Below are 16,462 nucleotides of genomic sequence, written 5' to 3' on the forward strand. Positions count from 1 at the left end.
AGAGGCACCACATTTCCTTTGCTAATAAACGTTCCAGGTGCTGAATCCAGAAAAACCTGGTGAATAATAGTAGTAAGGAGGTGAAGAATGTGATGAGAAATAAGGGCACAGATGTATTGCAGTGTTTCTTTCTCTCGGATGGCTTCCTTTTTATATATGATTCAAACCGGAACTGACACCTCGGGGAAAGATTATACCTCATCTTAAAATGAAAGTTGCACATACCATCCTATGGACAGGTGACCATCTTTGCAAGGGTCGGTTATTAGTCATGTCTATACCCCTTTCCAGAAAATAATGGCCTTAGTTTGGTGAAAAAAAAGGTTTGACTTCCTTCGTTCTGCACTGAATTTTGAGAGTCCCACCACTGCCCTTTAGGTACGATGCTCCAGGCAACTTTTGAAACGGCCCTCCTGTGACTGCGAGCATAGGGGCATCAGAGAGGCCCAAGCTGTGCGAATGCTTTGCTATGCTCTGAGCGCAGCGTTCAGGAACACTGACCGGCAGGTTGAGTAACATTTCTTCCATCATTAAATGCACACAGTCTTCTGTAAGTTCCTGACACAGATGCAGCACTTTTCCGGAAAGGTACGGTGGTCCTTGGAAAAATCAGTTTATCCACTATTGTGAGTTTGCTCTGTTGTTCTTTTAGGTTTTTGGAATTGACTCATTCTGAGGAATGAAACGATACAGAGGGAGCTACAGCTGGTGTCCTGTATGTTATGTTCTGGTATGTTACATTGAAGATATTTCAGGTTTGGGTTTCTCTGTGTAGTTTCACTTTGCTGAAAGGTGCTTCGGAAGGGACCAGCTCTCCTCTGCACATCCTTTGATCTAGGAACTGAGATACTATTTCACCTACCGAACTGGTCTGCAACTACTATGCCTTCTTCCCAAGTTGTCATCCATCTGCACACAGCAGGTGTCGAGAGAAAAACTGTGAGGTTATTTATGCTCTTTATTATCACTAGTTTGGAGTCGGCTGGGCATAGAGCCCCATTTCTAAAACCTAGGGATTGATCATCAACCCCTGAAGAACAAACAGAATGATTCTTCTCAGGTGGACTGTTATTGGTGTTTATCCAAGGGCCAGAGCTGTCATTGAATAGGACACTTTAGCCCGCACACTTTTACAACGCGTGCCATTACCCCACATTTTTTACTACGCAAAATCTTTTACAACGCATTGTTTTACAACGCAATCCATTACAACGCATTCCCCATTGCAATACAATTTACTATTGTAACTCCACCAGGCATTACTTTGGGAAATGCGCTGTAATGGTTTGCGGTGTAAAGAGCTGCGTTGTAAAAGATTTTGTGGAGTAAAAAATGTGGGGTAACGGCATGCGTTGTAATGCATGCGTTGTAAAGGCTGTTTCCCCTGTCATTGTGCCGTCTTTCTTATGTACTGCGCTGTTCAGAGTCTTACAACCTATTAACCGAGTTATTTCACAGCAACTTCATTCTTTAGTTCTCGAGGAAAGCAGGGGGCCTTCAAATCAAGATCCCGAATAGCTCATCCTGCTTTCAACCTTTCAACCTTTCAACTGGGGAGAAGGAGCAAGACACTCCAACCGTTGGCCTTTTTCCCTTGGGCAACACTCCCCTTCCAGTTAGCTCAGCCAAAGGTTTAGGTATAGTGATAAGCAATGACCTATCTTTGAAGGCTCAGTTCAGCTCGTTGGTCTCTGATGGGTTTTTTCAACTGCTTAGAATTAAGAAGATCAGCAGATTTCTGTCTTGGGAAGCCCTGACATTAGTGATCTTGGCCTTGGTCATCTACCGACTGGACTATGCCAATTCACACTCTGTAGGCATCTCGGCTTACCAACTCAGACGCCTCCATCTAGTCCAGAATCAGGCTGCTAGACTGGTCTTTTACCAACCCAAATTGCATCACGTCAGACCACTGATGAAAAGCCTTCATTGGTTTCCAGTGGCTATGAGTGGTGTATTTAAGTTGGGATGCACAATTGTCAAAGCTCTTCATGGCAACAGTCCAGCCTTCATCTGTTCCAAGCTATATGCCATGCCCTCACTCGTAACATACAATCCTCCTATCTGAATCTGTTAGTCACTCCCACTTTCAAACGCAAGAAACATGGTGGCTCCGAGTTGCAGTCTTAGCCCCTTAGTTCTGGAATTCGCTTCCCATGGAGCCGAGGTCGGTCACCTCCTATGCACATTTAAGAAAACAGTTCAAGACCTGGTTGTTTTCCCAGGCATATGATAATAAGCTCACCCCTCTGCTGCTGCCTTACTTTCACTCCAGCGCCAAGAAACCGTCTGGTGAACATGTGCTTGATAACTATTTTTTAACATAACATAACACTGTCTACGTGCCCCTGTTGTCTTTCGGGCATAGACTAACACTGGGCCTACATGATTCAGTCCTTATACATGGGAACTAGTGAACCGGAGTTTGAAGCTCTCAGATATCCAACAGTAAGGCTGGGTTACACAGTGCCATCCAGAGAGTAAGAATGGTGGCACTTCCACCAAATCTCAACAACAAGCAAGACATCATATGTATCTCATACTCTCAAGAGTTGGCCGGACGTTACTACTAGACCAGTTTTCCCACAAATACTTTTTCATGATGCTAACTCGCACCTAGAAGAAGGAAAAGCCGGTGAGTAAATGGTAAATGAGAGCCCACCTCTGTCTAAAACCTTAAATAATAGGAGCAGGAAATATACACAAGTCTAATGCAGACAACTCCCTATATAAATCAGACTGCACTATTAAAATGTTGGCGCAAAGCACAGACAACAGTTGATGGATAGAGACACAAGACCCACTTACCACATTGCAGTATCCTCCATGTTGGGCTAACCATCAGCAGGCATCAAGTATCCAGGCAATGCCAACACGCCACTGGAAATCACAGGCTTTTCACTGTGGGGTTCCCTCATTATATCAAACGACTTGTCTCCCTGGGTTACAACTTATTTTGGCACAGTTTAATATACTGGAAATCCTTCCCCACCCCCACAAGCGTTTTTCTTGCTATTCAGCACATTACAGTTACACAATGTCTCTTCTGATACTGACTTTCCACCTTGTGGCATGCTGGCCTTTTTGCATAGCTTTGTTTGCTGAAGCAAACACCGTCTCCCTCTTGCCTTACCACGGATTTATGTCCACATTGTGTGGCCACAAGAGCAGCATCTTACATCATCACCGAGTGCACCAGCAAGCTTTCACCTGTAGACCTTATCATAAAATATTCCCTAAACACCATTATTGTATCCATCTGTTATCGCCAGCCAGTCTCTGGTCACTAGCCCTCTATGGGCTGGTCACTAGCAGAGGGAAGATGGTGTGACTGGACTATTGATTGTTGTCTCGCTACAGAAAGGCATGCACCACATGAAGAAAGCGCAATGTAAAGAGAAGCGTAGATTGAAAGACATAATGAAGCATAATTAAGAATCGCCTTGTGTAGCAGGCGCTCCACCAGACAGCTATCCATTCCCCTAAAGCCTGCAGTACCCAATATTAATTGTTGTTGCCTCTTTCTCGTACATCCTCTTGTGTGTTCTTTTTTGTTTGTATGTTTTGTATATTGAGCAAATGTTTTTTTTTTACCACATTTGTATGGTATAGGATTAATCATGGCCTACTCCATAGAACACAGTGAGGCAAAAACTAGTAAGGTAACAACAAAACATACTTATCTTATTTTTCCTGAGTTTTGGAAATCAATCAGGTGAACAATCTGACAGTCATTTGTCAGAATTGTAGAGTTTGTGATAAAAGTGATCGTACTTGTGTCTTACAACATACTGAAAATGAAATTACATAACTTTTATAGCTGCACGGCCATGGAGGCCAGAGGCTTGAACTGTGTTTTTGGATAGGCGATGACAGACTGTAGGTGTTTAGTGAGATCTGTGTTTTTCTGATCCACTGAGATGAAACCATGTGAGTCTTCTATTTCTCCACTTTCTCAGGTCCTGTCACTTCCTGACTCTGGGCTGGACCTTTGGCTACCTGTTGTTTTTTCGGACTGTGACTTATTTTGGGCTTCCTACCCCAACTCCATTCACAAATGCTGTTCAGCTACTTTTGACACTGAAGGTACGTTGCCCCAGTTCCTTATTACTGTTCACTTTGCATTTCCTTCTGTCTCTTAGTAGTAATGCTCAGCTTACCCCAAGACACATTTTCCAGCACAGGTGCTAGTACTATCTGTAGCCTTCCTGCGAAACAAAAGATGACTGATGCATAGGACTATGGGATTTCTGGGCGTTTTAGACAATTAAGTGCTGCAATAGATTCTTGAATCTGTACTCACATTTGATATGCCGAGTGCAGCAGTGTCAACTGATTGAGAGGGCTATGATTGATTGGGACTTGGCGATTGATCTCCATCCCTAGGACGTGTGTGATTGAACACACATTAGACATTCAACCTTATTTAGTTGCACCTAATTCTTGCCATCTTGCTCTGTGCTACAAAGTATTCTTTCTTGTCCTTCCAGCTGGTGAGCTTGGCCAATGAGGTGCAAGAATTCTGCCGGTCGAAGAAACAGGAAATGACCACGTTCACCAAGTCTTCCTTGATTGGTGTGATTCCTAACATCCCGAGACTGTGGGAGATGTTCTGTTATAGTTATTGCTACGTCGGGCTGATGACTGGTAAGAACTCACAGAACAAGAGGTTCAGTATCTGGTTAGTCACCTCTTTCTATAAGCTCAAGTTGATAATTGGGATGTGGTCATGTGGGGGAATGTGGTTATGCAAAAAGCTAGGCTCACAATGGGAGCTCACCCACCTTTTTTGATTAGTAAACTAGGATTAACATTGAAGCCAAAAAGAAACGAGCATTGGTAAATGCATTTGGTTTCACCTATGTGATTTAATATATTTCTTAGGGGGGATACGTTTTTTAAGTCAGTGAGTGGTTGTGCAATATAAGTTAAAGAAATTCTGTAAAAGTGTTATGAATTTGTTTGTTTAGAAATAAACTATGTTGTGCAGTATGTGCTGGTCCTATAAAGTGGCCCTGTACCTTTGGGTGATGTTGGTGCTACATACAACTGATCCTGAAATAAAATTCGGATAATCAGGTTTAAATGTGTAGGAGATTAGTTACCTGTTTGCTTGTATGAAGTAACTGGTGGTAATATAAAGCGCTTGTGTACCTTTGGGTAATATTGGCGCTATATAAAACTGACTCCAAAATAAAATTGTGAAAAGCAGGTTTGAATACGGAGACATTTAGGGGGGGGCGGGGCGGATCTATGCAACTGTGTTAGTGATTTTGTCTGCTGTTTCTGTTTCGTTTGAGCAAGGCAAATTATAAGTACATTTTGAAAGGTGGTGTGTAGTAACTATTGTTGGGTGGAAGGTACTTTTTGGTTGCTGATTCCAACATACTGAAAGTGTGTTGGATGTGTGATGTTTGAACTGCCTATTGTACACTAGTTATGGGGGTGAGTCGTGGATTTAGGTGATGTCTGTAGCAGGGCCATAGTCAATTGTAAGAAAAATCATAGGTAGGAGAAGCCACGTGGGAAGCATACGAACTGATGAAAAGTAGGGATGCGAGTGGGCGTGATGTAAGCCCCTTTTAAGATTTATATTGAATGCAATATATTTCACTTGCACAGCGCAAGCGCTGTGCAGGCGAACCCTAAAAAGAACTGCCATTTTGTCCGGTATTGCTCGCTCAAAGCACTATTCTTGTAGCTGGGCTCTAGTAGAACCCACAAAATTGCTCAGCTACTTCAGGAAGCTGAAAGTCGGATCCCAATACAAAGCCCCTCTTTGATTGGGGAGCATATTGACTCCGAAAGATACAGCAAGCTTTTCTAGCGGAGTTGCATGTGAACAAGAAATAAGAACAACACTTTTATGTGAGGCTGCTCTCTAACTGCACCCCTAACGATATCCCATTGTGTATGAACAATGTAGTGTACCCCTCCACATTGATAATTTGTTCTGCACCTCTTAGCGCCTCACTGTGAGATCCTCTCCACTCCAAAACATTGACAGCAATCGATAGTGCATCATGAACACCTTGAATATTACATCAAAGCTCTCACTGTGAACTCAAGGGTGGGTAGGGCGCACTGGCCAGTAATCTGAGGTGAAGGTGCCTTTTTCACGCATTTTCAAATCCAGTAATACATAGAGTGGCAGTTCCTTAGTCGTCTCATAAGCGCTGCCAGTTTGATTTGTTAGGATTGTTGTCTGCAGAAAAATGTAGTTCTTCATTGTGTAGGAAATATATAATCCTATAAAAGTGTATAGTAAATGTTATTTTGCACTAGTTACAAACTCATAATAAAAAATATAAAGCTGTCCTTATAATGTAAGAAATGCAGTTGTGTGCTGATTACGAGCCAGTAGGGGTAGGGAACCTGTCACTTTCTACCATGAGTGCTATTCGTGAAGAGGAGGCGCAAGTAGTATGTAGGAGGGCATGTGTTAAAAACTTTGTTAAAAGGATTATTTTTCTTATATCTGAAAATAACTTCTGTTATAAAAGAAGAAATTACAAACATTGAAGGTACATTGTGGCTAATATCCACAACCTTATAAAAGCAGAAATTTGCTAAATATGGTGAGCAGTGCAGACCTGTTTCACCCCTGCCCCTTGCGCACTTTTACCAGGTGAAGGAGAAAACCTATTTGTCTTGTGCCTTACAGGGCAAAAGACGAGACAATCATTTATAACTATTCTAGTCCCTGAATGCAACGATCGGTGCAGGGAACCTGTCTTATAGTTCAGGAGAGATCTTTAACCACAGGATATCAGTAAACCGGTGTAGTGTGGCTGGAATCCATAACCATTATATCGCAAGATCTCCTACGGCATAAGTTGATAGGCATGGGTAAGGTGACGAGGAATCTGTATAATTTGCTGTGAGATGTCATTGAGCACAGGTTATCTGTGAACAGATACGAAGTGGTTGTACTCGTATTACCAGTGCAGAGTGACCGCTCTCACATCAGATATTAATAGGGGGCTGTCATTTATACTTCTGGGAGGGTCTTTTACATGTGTATGGGTTGCAATGATTTAGAAGTGAAGAGGTGCAGCAAATCAGACAAATATTGTTTAATTTTATGCTCCGGGCGGAGGCAAAGCTTCTCTAGTTTTGGACCTTTTATAGATTCACATGCATGAATTATTCTGGAGTTTCACAATAACATGAGTTCTATGTTAGACAAAGGCTAAAATAAAGTGTCTTTTTAGTAACCTATTCACATCATTTAAAATGAACCAAACCTCAATCAATCAGAGACCATCAACCTGAAGCCCTCACTTTGCACCACCACCATCCTTCATGTTGTGTGTGAAGGGAGTCCCCTTGAGCTCTGCTAACTTTTCACAGGTAAGTCCTTTTTTCTTCGGATTTTGTAGAAGAAGCAAGCTGCTTAGGAGCTGCTTTGGTTAGTGGGCCGCCATATCCTTGCTGTTTAACACACCACACACACACCCTTTGTGTTTTGACTTGTTTGCTATAGTGACTGAATAAGGTTTTCACCTTTTATTTTAACATGTCAGATACTATTAAAAAGAGTATATCTGAAAGAGACATGTTAGTGATAGATTCCTTACCTTAGAATATCCCCAGGCGTCAGACTGGATCCGGAAATGTTTGCGTAGCAGTACCCTTGCGCGTCGGTAGGCGTCGTATGCGGCTCCGCGTCCGTTGTCGGCGCCGTGATGACGTCGTCAGAGTACTTAGACGCCGCCTCCGCGTGCTGACTTCAGTTCTTTTTTTTTTTTTTCCGCGCCAGCAAGCGCAGATCTGGAAAAAGCAGTACTTTAGTCACTTTTTGACTAGACTTTTTTGATCTCTATTGATCATTTTTCTTGAGTCTTGCGACTCCGGACGGTGCCGATAGGGATGCCTGGTTTCAAGCCTTGTGAGGATTGCGACCGACTGACACTCACCGTCTGTCACCGACCCTCACCATCTGTGTCTCCACTGTCTCGGCGTCGACCATAACGACAAGACCTGCCCCGACTGCCGGGCCCTGACTTCGAAAGCTAGGCGGGAGCGGACCCGCAAGCGACTCGAACTCCGGCAGTCGCCCCGCGCCGCGAGAGGTCCCGGTCCCACAGGAGGTTGAGGGACAGGTCCTGGAATCGAAGCCATCACAGCTCCGAGAGTCGGCATCACTCCTCCAGGTCGAAGTCGTCGTCAGGTAAGCACAAGAAGTCGAAGAGACGTCCTTGCTCTTCTGACTCCCCCCGACGCTCGCGCGACGCGGCCAGGGTGGTTCAGGTGACACCGCCCACGCGGCTCCGTCGGAGTCGCGGGCGTCGCGGCATGCTCCACACCCTCCGGTCCCTGGGCAGGACGCGACGCCGGGGGAGATCGAGCGCTTCCTCATGGCCATGAGGAACCTCTCTTCCCCGACGGGTTCCGCCGCGCCTTCGGGCCCAGCGGACCCATCTGGGGCCCCTAGCGGGTCGGGGGCTTCGGCCTCGACGCCGTCGGGTGCTTCGGCCTCGACGCTGCCAGCGCCTTCGGGCTGGCGCCGCAGGGCCCCACTGGATCCGCTACAGGGATCCGGGTCGTCGCCGGTTGACCTAAAGACCTCACCGGCGCCGGTCCCTCAGGTGTCACCTCCGGCACCGTCCTCGGGTGGCGCCGTCCCGATACCTCCCTCTAGTTCCGGCGTCGGAACGGCGCCGCTGGGCGCCACTTTCGACGCCACTTGGGGAGTTTAGCTTCTTTGAACCGGCCTCATCGTTTGACAACCCTGATTATTAGGGGATGGGTCAAGAGGAGTATTGGGAGGGGTTTGAGGACACTCTGACCCGAGAGTGCCAGTCTCAAGAGGACTGGACAGGTGGACTTGGGGATGCCAGTGGTCTGGACACCTCACCAGACACTGGCTTTCTCACCTCCTACCGTGGCTACGGAGGAGGGGGCAACATACAGTGTGGTGTTGATGAGGGCAGCCAAGGCCTTGGGCCTTGAGCTCCCCGTCGCGGCCGTGAGGACTAACCTCCTCACTGAGGTCCTTAAACCGCAGTCAAACTCGGCCGAGCCTCTGCTGCAGTTTAATGAGGCCTTGACCGACGTTCTTTTGGGCACTTGGTCCAGGTCCGCTACGGGTTCACCCGTAAATGGGAAAGTGGACAGAGGCCACCGCCCGGCCCCGGGCGACCAATGTTTCCTGTCCACCCACCCCACCCCCGAGAGCCTGGTCATCCAGGCTTCAAATTCCCAGAACGCATTCCCGTCGGCTCCGCCGGACAGGGAATCCAAGACGTATTAGCAGTACGGCAAAAAGGTATTCTCCTCCCTTAGTCTGGGACTGCGGTCTTCCAACACCGCATGCCTCTTGGGCCGCTACACCCACTCTCTGGAGGTACGGGCCAAACCCGGCCAAGCCCTTGTGGAAGGCCGGGATGCAGAAAAATATTCTAACCGGTGTGGGCTGGATAGAACCGACTCACTAGGCAGAGCGATGGCAACGACAGTGGCGATTCATCGCCACGCCTGGTTGAGGTCTGCCAACTTTTTGGCCGATGTCCAGAACACACTGATGGACATGCCGTTTGATGGCGTCGCATTTTTGGCGACAAGGCAGACCATGCGCTTGGGTTCTTGTCCAGCTCAGTGGTCGGGCTCCGGGCGTCGACAAAGCAAGCCGTTGATCGCTGGAGGTTGCCTGTTTGCACAGGGTGGTCACTCCTTGACCACAAGGGAGATTCTTCAGTCTTCTATCTTCAGGTAGAATGTCCAAGGTCCAGAGTTTCGTTTCAAGTTTCAGTCAGGATAAATCTAAAGTCTTGGGACTCAGCTCCTACCTATATACCAAATCTAGGGGCTGGATTACCTGCTAGGTCCCTCCTATGGGCGGGACCAGGGAAGGGGGTGGTTACACCCCTTTCCCTTTGTCCAGTTTCGCTCCAGCACCGGTTTGAACTGGACTATGCATGGGACACCTTGTGTGCCCCAGGCAGTGTCTCATTTCTTTAAGCCCTCCCTGCCCCAAATACACTATAGCCTGTCTGGGGTGGTGCTAGCACCTCCCAAGACAGGAAACCTATTGTCCAAGCCTCCCTCGCTGGAAGGACTCCCAGCAGCAGGAGGTCAGACTTGTGTCTGTGGCAGCAGCATTCATTTTGTGATGCTGAGGCTCTGGTTAACTTTAACCGGGATTAGTAGGAACATGTCTTCTCCCTCTAGAAGGGTGGAATGCTACCCCCGTCGCCAGAACTGGCGAGGGGGTAGTATTCCAAAACGTATGACACCTTACTGGACATGTTTTGATAAAGCCAAACCAGTATTAGCATTTAACCGCGAGGTTCATAATGCACTTAAGAGTATATGGTATGGCAATATCCTAGAACAGCTATAAGGACATGGTTCCGAAAGCTTCAGACAGGCTCAGCTCATGCTAGAGCACCATCGCACATAAAACCAAGCACTCTGCCTCCAGGATTGTTAAGGCCTGCCATAGGAGTGACTTATAGGTATATATGTGTCTAGATATAAGGTTAGATGTAGGAATACTATATCTAAGCAAGGAGGGATTACACGACCTTGCCCCAGCGTAGTGATCAGCCAGTTGTGTCAATGTGAGTGGCCAGCCAGGGGTGGCATAATACATGCAGCAGCCCCTGGTAGGCATTGGATGCACCTATGCCCTGGGTACCCATAGTACACTGTAATAGGACTGAAATAGGACTTGCCCTTCCTCAAAGTATCCTTTCCTTAATAAATAAATCACTTGTGCAGGGTAAGGTACCCAGTAGTGTCAAGCACGCCCTGCTGATCCCTTTAACAAAAAAATCTGGTATTGATCCATATGACCTTACAAACTACAGGCCGATCTCCCTCTTACCCTACCTATCAAAAATTCTGGAAGCTCATGTCTCTAACTGCTTTCGAATTTTATTGAACTAACTGAATATTTAGAACCGAATCAGGCAGGTTTTCGCCCATGCCACTCTACTGAGACAGTGATACTTGCGGTCCAGAATACCCTGAGATCTAACGCAGACAGGCATTGGTGCTCCTTGATTTGTCGGCTGCGTTCGACACGGTGGACTATTCTATTCTTGTCAACCGTGTCGAGCAGGCCGGCCTCAGGGGTCCTGCCTTGAGCTGGCTGGAGTCCTTCATCTCTGAACGTACTCAGTCAGTTAGACTGGGGTCATTCACAGCCCCAAAAACTGTCTCTACCTGTGGTGTTCCCCAGGGATCATCCCTGTCCCCATTGCTTTTTAATTTATATTTACGTCCATTACTGTATTCTTTGAAAAATCAGAGTTACAATTTTTAACTATGCAGACGACCTGCAACTGGTTTTCTCACTGGACTCCACTGATACTGTGGTGGATTTTCAGGAAACCATGTGCCATATCCAGAGATGGATGAATTTAAATCACCTCAAAGTTAACCCGGGCAAGACCGAACTTATCTTACCCGGGAAAAGTGAAATCATTTGGGGTTCCCACTTCTGGCCGTCATGGGAATTCCACCCATTAAATCCCACACAGTTAAGAGCTTAGGGGTGACTCTCAGTGAGGATCTTTCGCTAAAAAGTCATATAGGGATGGTAATTTCATCCAGCTTCTTTCAATTGAGAAAGATAAAGAAAATTTCCCATCTCTTAACTCATTCTGCCTTAATTCAGGCAATTACTGCGTTAATACTATCGCGGCTTGATTTTTCAAACAGCCTGTACCTTGGTCTTCCAGTAGGTCAGTTGAAGAGACTACAATATGTTCAGAACCAGGCAGCCAGGCTCATTTGTAAGCAATCTAAATGGCAATCCATCAGACCAGGATTAGAAAAACTTCACTGGCTGCCAGTAGCTCAGAGAGTTACATTCAAAGCTGGTTCTATCATTTTTAAGGCTTTGCATGGTAAGGGCCTGAAATTCATTAGGAATTTGGTTGGCAAATATATCCCCTCACGGAATCTTTGCTCGGCCCATCAAGAATTGCTAACGATTCCCTCATACAAGAAAAAACGTCAGGGTGGGAGTAGTTTCCATTTTCTTGCCCCCTCTTTATGGAACTCCTTACCTTTACCGATAAGACGGAGCGACGATCTTCTTTCCTTCAGACAGGCTTTTAAAACCTTGCTTTTTAGACCAGCTTATTATTAATTTAAATTGATGTGAAACTCACCTTTGCTCAATGTACCTAGGTGTTATGTTGTGTTCCCAAAAAACTTCAGTTGCGCCATGAAGCCTACGGGCGTACGAGCGCTGTACAAATAAAAATTTAACATAACACTGTACAGGGGCTCATAAGGTGACCCAATTCCCAATTGGAGATGTACCTAAAGTACATGGAGTCCTTTTTACAGAGCGAGCAGATAGCCTGGGGCCCTGATTAGCAGGATCCCAGGCCAACTAAGTCGAAAACCAGCTAAACACTAGGCACAAAATCTGGGGTAACCATAGTGTGGTATCCACCTTCCTACACACCCCCCCCCTCCCTCCCACCCAAACGAAAGGAGATACGGCTATCCTTGACCAGTTAAGCCTATATTGCCTAAGTGGCCATATAAGGAAGTACTTGCACTAGCATGCTTACCCCCTGTCTCATGGTCCACTAATCAATCCCTTACCCTAAGGGTATCATAGGGTCTCCACCATAGGGAATCTCTACCTGTGGTGTGTTTTGGCAAAGTAAAAGGCTGGTGTTGAGATGGAGTACTGAAGTGAGGCTCCTCTAATTTAGGGTTCAGCTTCCTCCAATTATCTTCCACCATGTATGCCTTTCTTTCCAGGACTGAGTTGCACTGTGCTCTCAGGGTCAACATCTGGCTGCCTACAGCTGGAGGCTGGGTCCCTTTTGTTGGCTTACTGGAGGGACAGGTCAGGTTTGGGTTTGGTTAGGTCCCAGGTTTGGCTGTACCCAACAGAATCCATCTGGGGGAGGTTTCTAACTAAGTGTAAAGGAGATCCCTTAGGAGTTTTTGAAATGTTCACCTTGCTAGGGTTGCTAGCTTTGGTGCCCCATATCTGCTGATGGGGTGGTTCTTGTGGACAGGGGGCCCTTTGGGGTCCACCACTGGCCTCCCTGACCTCTGCAGCCCTGGGCTGACTGAGGCAGGGTAGAGAGGGGCAGGTTACCTGCTCCAGACTGGGTCCCACCTTGGAAGGGTCCACTGACATCAGGGGCTTTGCCAGGCTAGGCCTGACTACCTCTGGGGCGGTTCCTTCACAAGGGGTAGGGTCAGTTCCCTGAGGAGGCTGACTCTCACCTATAGTTCCTCCCCAATGCTCTCTGTCTGAGTGGAGTGATCCATAGTTTCAGGCTTCACGACACTAAAATCTGTTTGAGTTTGGGCTGTGACAATCAAAGCCCTACCAACCTTTTCAGGAAGGAACTCTGTTTGGGTGTGGGCTGTGACCATCACAGCCCTGCCAACCTTTTCAGGGAAGTCTGCCTGAGCTTGGGCTGTGACCATCACAGCCCTTCCAACCTCTTTAGGAAGGAATTCTGCTTGAGCTGGGGCGGTGGCTATCACAGCCCCACTAACCTTTTCTGGAAGGCCTACCATTTTGGAACGGGTTTCTTGTTCTACCCCAGTCCAGGCTGAGATCTCTAGATCATTTCCCAGTAGACAATCTACAGGCATGTTTGTGGACACTGTCACTCTCTTGGGGCCAGTGACACCTCCCCAGCTGAGATTAACCACTGCCATGGGATGATCTTTCTGTACTCCATCAACGTTGATCACCTGATAGGTGAACCCAGGTAAAAGTTGTCCTGAGGGGACTAGACTGTCAGTCACCATAGTGATGCTAGCCCCTGTGTCTCTGTAGGCTTCAACTTTCTGGCCATTGATGTGGGGCTCCTGTCTGTCCTTGCCCAAAGTGTTGGGACAAGCAGTGAAGTTGGCAAACCCCATGCCATTTTCACAGCCAAGAGTAGGTAAGTTAGGGGACCTGGTTAGGCCAGAGTCCACATGAGTTCCCAAAGTAAACCCAGCCAAATTCTTGGGGGCACTCCCACCACCTGGGTGAATACTACTAATAGTAACAGGATGTCTGGGAGTATTACTTGGGGGAATGTTTTCCTTATTGTTGGCCCTTGGGCAACTGCTGTCAGTCTTCCAGAGGCCAGGCTGTTTACAGGCATGGCAATAAGGTTTCTTTGGGTTAGAGGAAGTGTTTTGGGACCTACTCCCATCATTGGAATTTTTGGGGCCCTGTGGAGGACTTGTCTTTAGATTTATCCCCACCTTTCTCTTGAGGCTTGGTAGAATCTTTCTTCTGGTCACTACCCTGATTTGTAGGCCCAATCCTGGTTCTGACCCATTTGTCTGCCCACTTACCCAATTCTTGTGGAGAGTTCAGATCTGAGTCCACCAGGTGCTGGTGTAGAAGCTGGTTTTGGCAATTACTAAGGATCTGCTCCCTCATAATCAAATTATACAATCCTGTATAGTCATGTACTTTGTTTCCCAATAACCAGCCCCCCAGAGCCTTAGTAGCACAGTCTACAAAATCAGTCCAGTCTGTGTCTTCTGGGTATCCCTGAACATCAACCTGTACTGTTCAGTGGTTAAGCCAAACCATCAATCAGAGCACTCTTCAGGACTTTGTAGTTATCAGCATCCTCATCACTAACTGTGAAGAGCTTATCTCTACCTTTTTCTGAAAAGGAGAGCCACAAGATTGCTGCCCACTGACTTTGGGGTACCTGCTGTACTTTGCAGGCCCTTTCCAAAGCAGTTATCCATTTGTGGATGTAATCCCCATCTTTGTAGGTGGGCACGATCTTACTCCGGTGTCTATTGTCATAGGTTCTGTCTTTATCCTTAGGGATATTGCTGCCACCAGTATGCTCTAGCCCACCTAACCTCCTTTCTTTGTCAAAAGCAAGTTTCTCCTTGGCTAGGGCAAGTTCCTCTCGCTCAATTCTGAGATTGGCCTGGTGGTCTCTCCTCTGAGGAGAAGTAATTCCCCTCTGAGAACCTCTAGAAGCATCGGTGTGACGAGTCACCTGAGTGAGATCTATTCCTCCTATACCTCTGATTAAATCTACTAATAGGTCTGCATGGGACTAGCCCATCTGCAGCCCCATGTAGGCTTAGGTTAGCCTGGCTAAGTCTCCTAACGTGGACTTGGCTGTCTACCTCTTCCCCAGAATCTTCCCCAACCTCATCCACCTCATCATCTATGACAGGGCGGTCAGTGGTATCATCTGTAGAGGGTAGGACCTCATCTGCATTCCCTGTAGGGCCTGAGCCAGAGGCTTTCAAAACTTCAGATTCCTCTAAGAGTTCTATCAGTTGCTGAAGGGTAGGGTTAGACCCTTGTTTCAGCTTTCTTGTGGTACACAAGTGTCTCAGTCCCCTGAAGCTGAGTATATCAAATTTGGAGGGTGCCCTGGGAGGGTCACTCACCACAGGTAGAGGTCCACTGGACTCACCTGTGCCAGACATGATCTAGTGAGGTGTGGGTGTGTGCACCTACCTACACTAAGTGTTTTCCTACTAAACCTCTCTAGGAGTTGTAGTCGGGGTGTGCTAGGCCCTTTGCTCTACAACAACTGAGTTCAGTAGAACTTAAGTATTCTAAGTCTTGTTATATGTACCTATGTGATCTTTCAAGTGATATTGCAAATATTACAACTGGTAAAACAACAGCAAGCTCAAATCCCAACCGCTGCACACCAATGTGAGAAGTTGGCCTGGTATATGATGTTCACTATTCTAGTGAGCACCTTGCACCATTCCAAACAACCCTCATGATGATGGTTGTAAAGTCAACCTTATAGACCAGCTATCCTAGTGGTAGCATGGACAAAGCAGTCTTAGGCTAAACTCAAGAGGGCATGTGAAGCCAGCTGTTTTACCATATGTAACCCCTTTAATACCAAATGAAAGGACACCACATTTTTATAAAATATATATGAAAAATCGCCACACTTACAGCTGCCGCTGCCGATAATTCAAAAAGGACGAAGAGTAGACCCGTAAGTTGCTGGCGCCAGCGCGTCCTCCATGAAGCGTTTCGCCTCAGGAAGAGGCTTGATCACATGACGTACTACAAGCCGACAGGCAGACTTTTAAATTGACAGTGCGAAGGAATCAAGTATAGACATGGAAGAGATACTGTGTGACTCATGTCGATGGAACAAATAAATAAATACATAAATATTCCAACAATAGTACATTAAAATCTCTATGTACATAGCAGCCAATTTATAAGACATATAGAAAATAAAAATCTCTATGTACATAGCAGCCAATTTATAAGACCTATAGAAAATAGTTTTATAAAAAAATAAAAAGGAGTTGATTTTTTCCTTCTTCCATATTCTAATATGTCTGGGATACCAGCATGTATGGAAAGTTCATTAAAGCCATAGTGTCTAACATACAATGAGGAATTTCTACCAGCTTGCCCTTACTTTATTTTGTGTAGAGCTAAACCTATACAGCATGGTCCCTCTGCCTGTTGGACTGTAATGGAAAAGAGGCCACTACTCAACACAGATCTCAC

General features: G+C 46.4%; 1 protein-coding gene across 1 annotated transcript in view; it reads left to right on the forward strand.

Moving 5' to 3' along the window:
- MBOAT7 (membrane bound acylglycerophosphatidylinositol O-acyltransferase MBOAT7) overlaps positions 1-16,462 on the forward strand; it is a 129,585-nt gene that overhangs the window by 74,852 nt on the left and 38,271 nt on the right. Inside the window, exons 4-5 of the mRNA XM_086930287.1 lie at positions 3,960-4,086; positions 4,491-4,647. Coding sequence (XP_086786413.1) covers positions 3,960-4,086; positions 4,491-4,647 — 284 coding nt within the window. The remainder of the gene's footprint in view (positions 1-3,959; positions 4,087-4,490; positions 4,648-16,462) is intronic.

The sequence above is a fragment of the Lissotriton vulgaris genome, chromosome 7 (assembly GCF_964263255.1).
Source record: "Lissotriton vulgaris chromosome 7, aLisVul1.2, whole genome shotgun sequence".
NCBI classification, from domain to species: Eukaryota; Metazoa; Chordata; class Amphibia; order Caudata; family Salamandridae; genus Lissotriton; species Lissotriton vulgaris.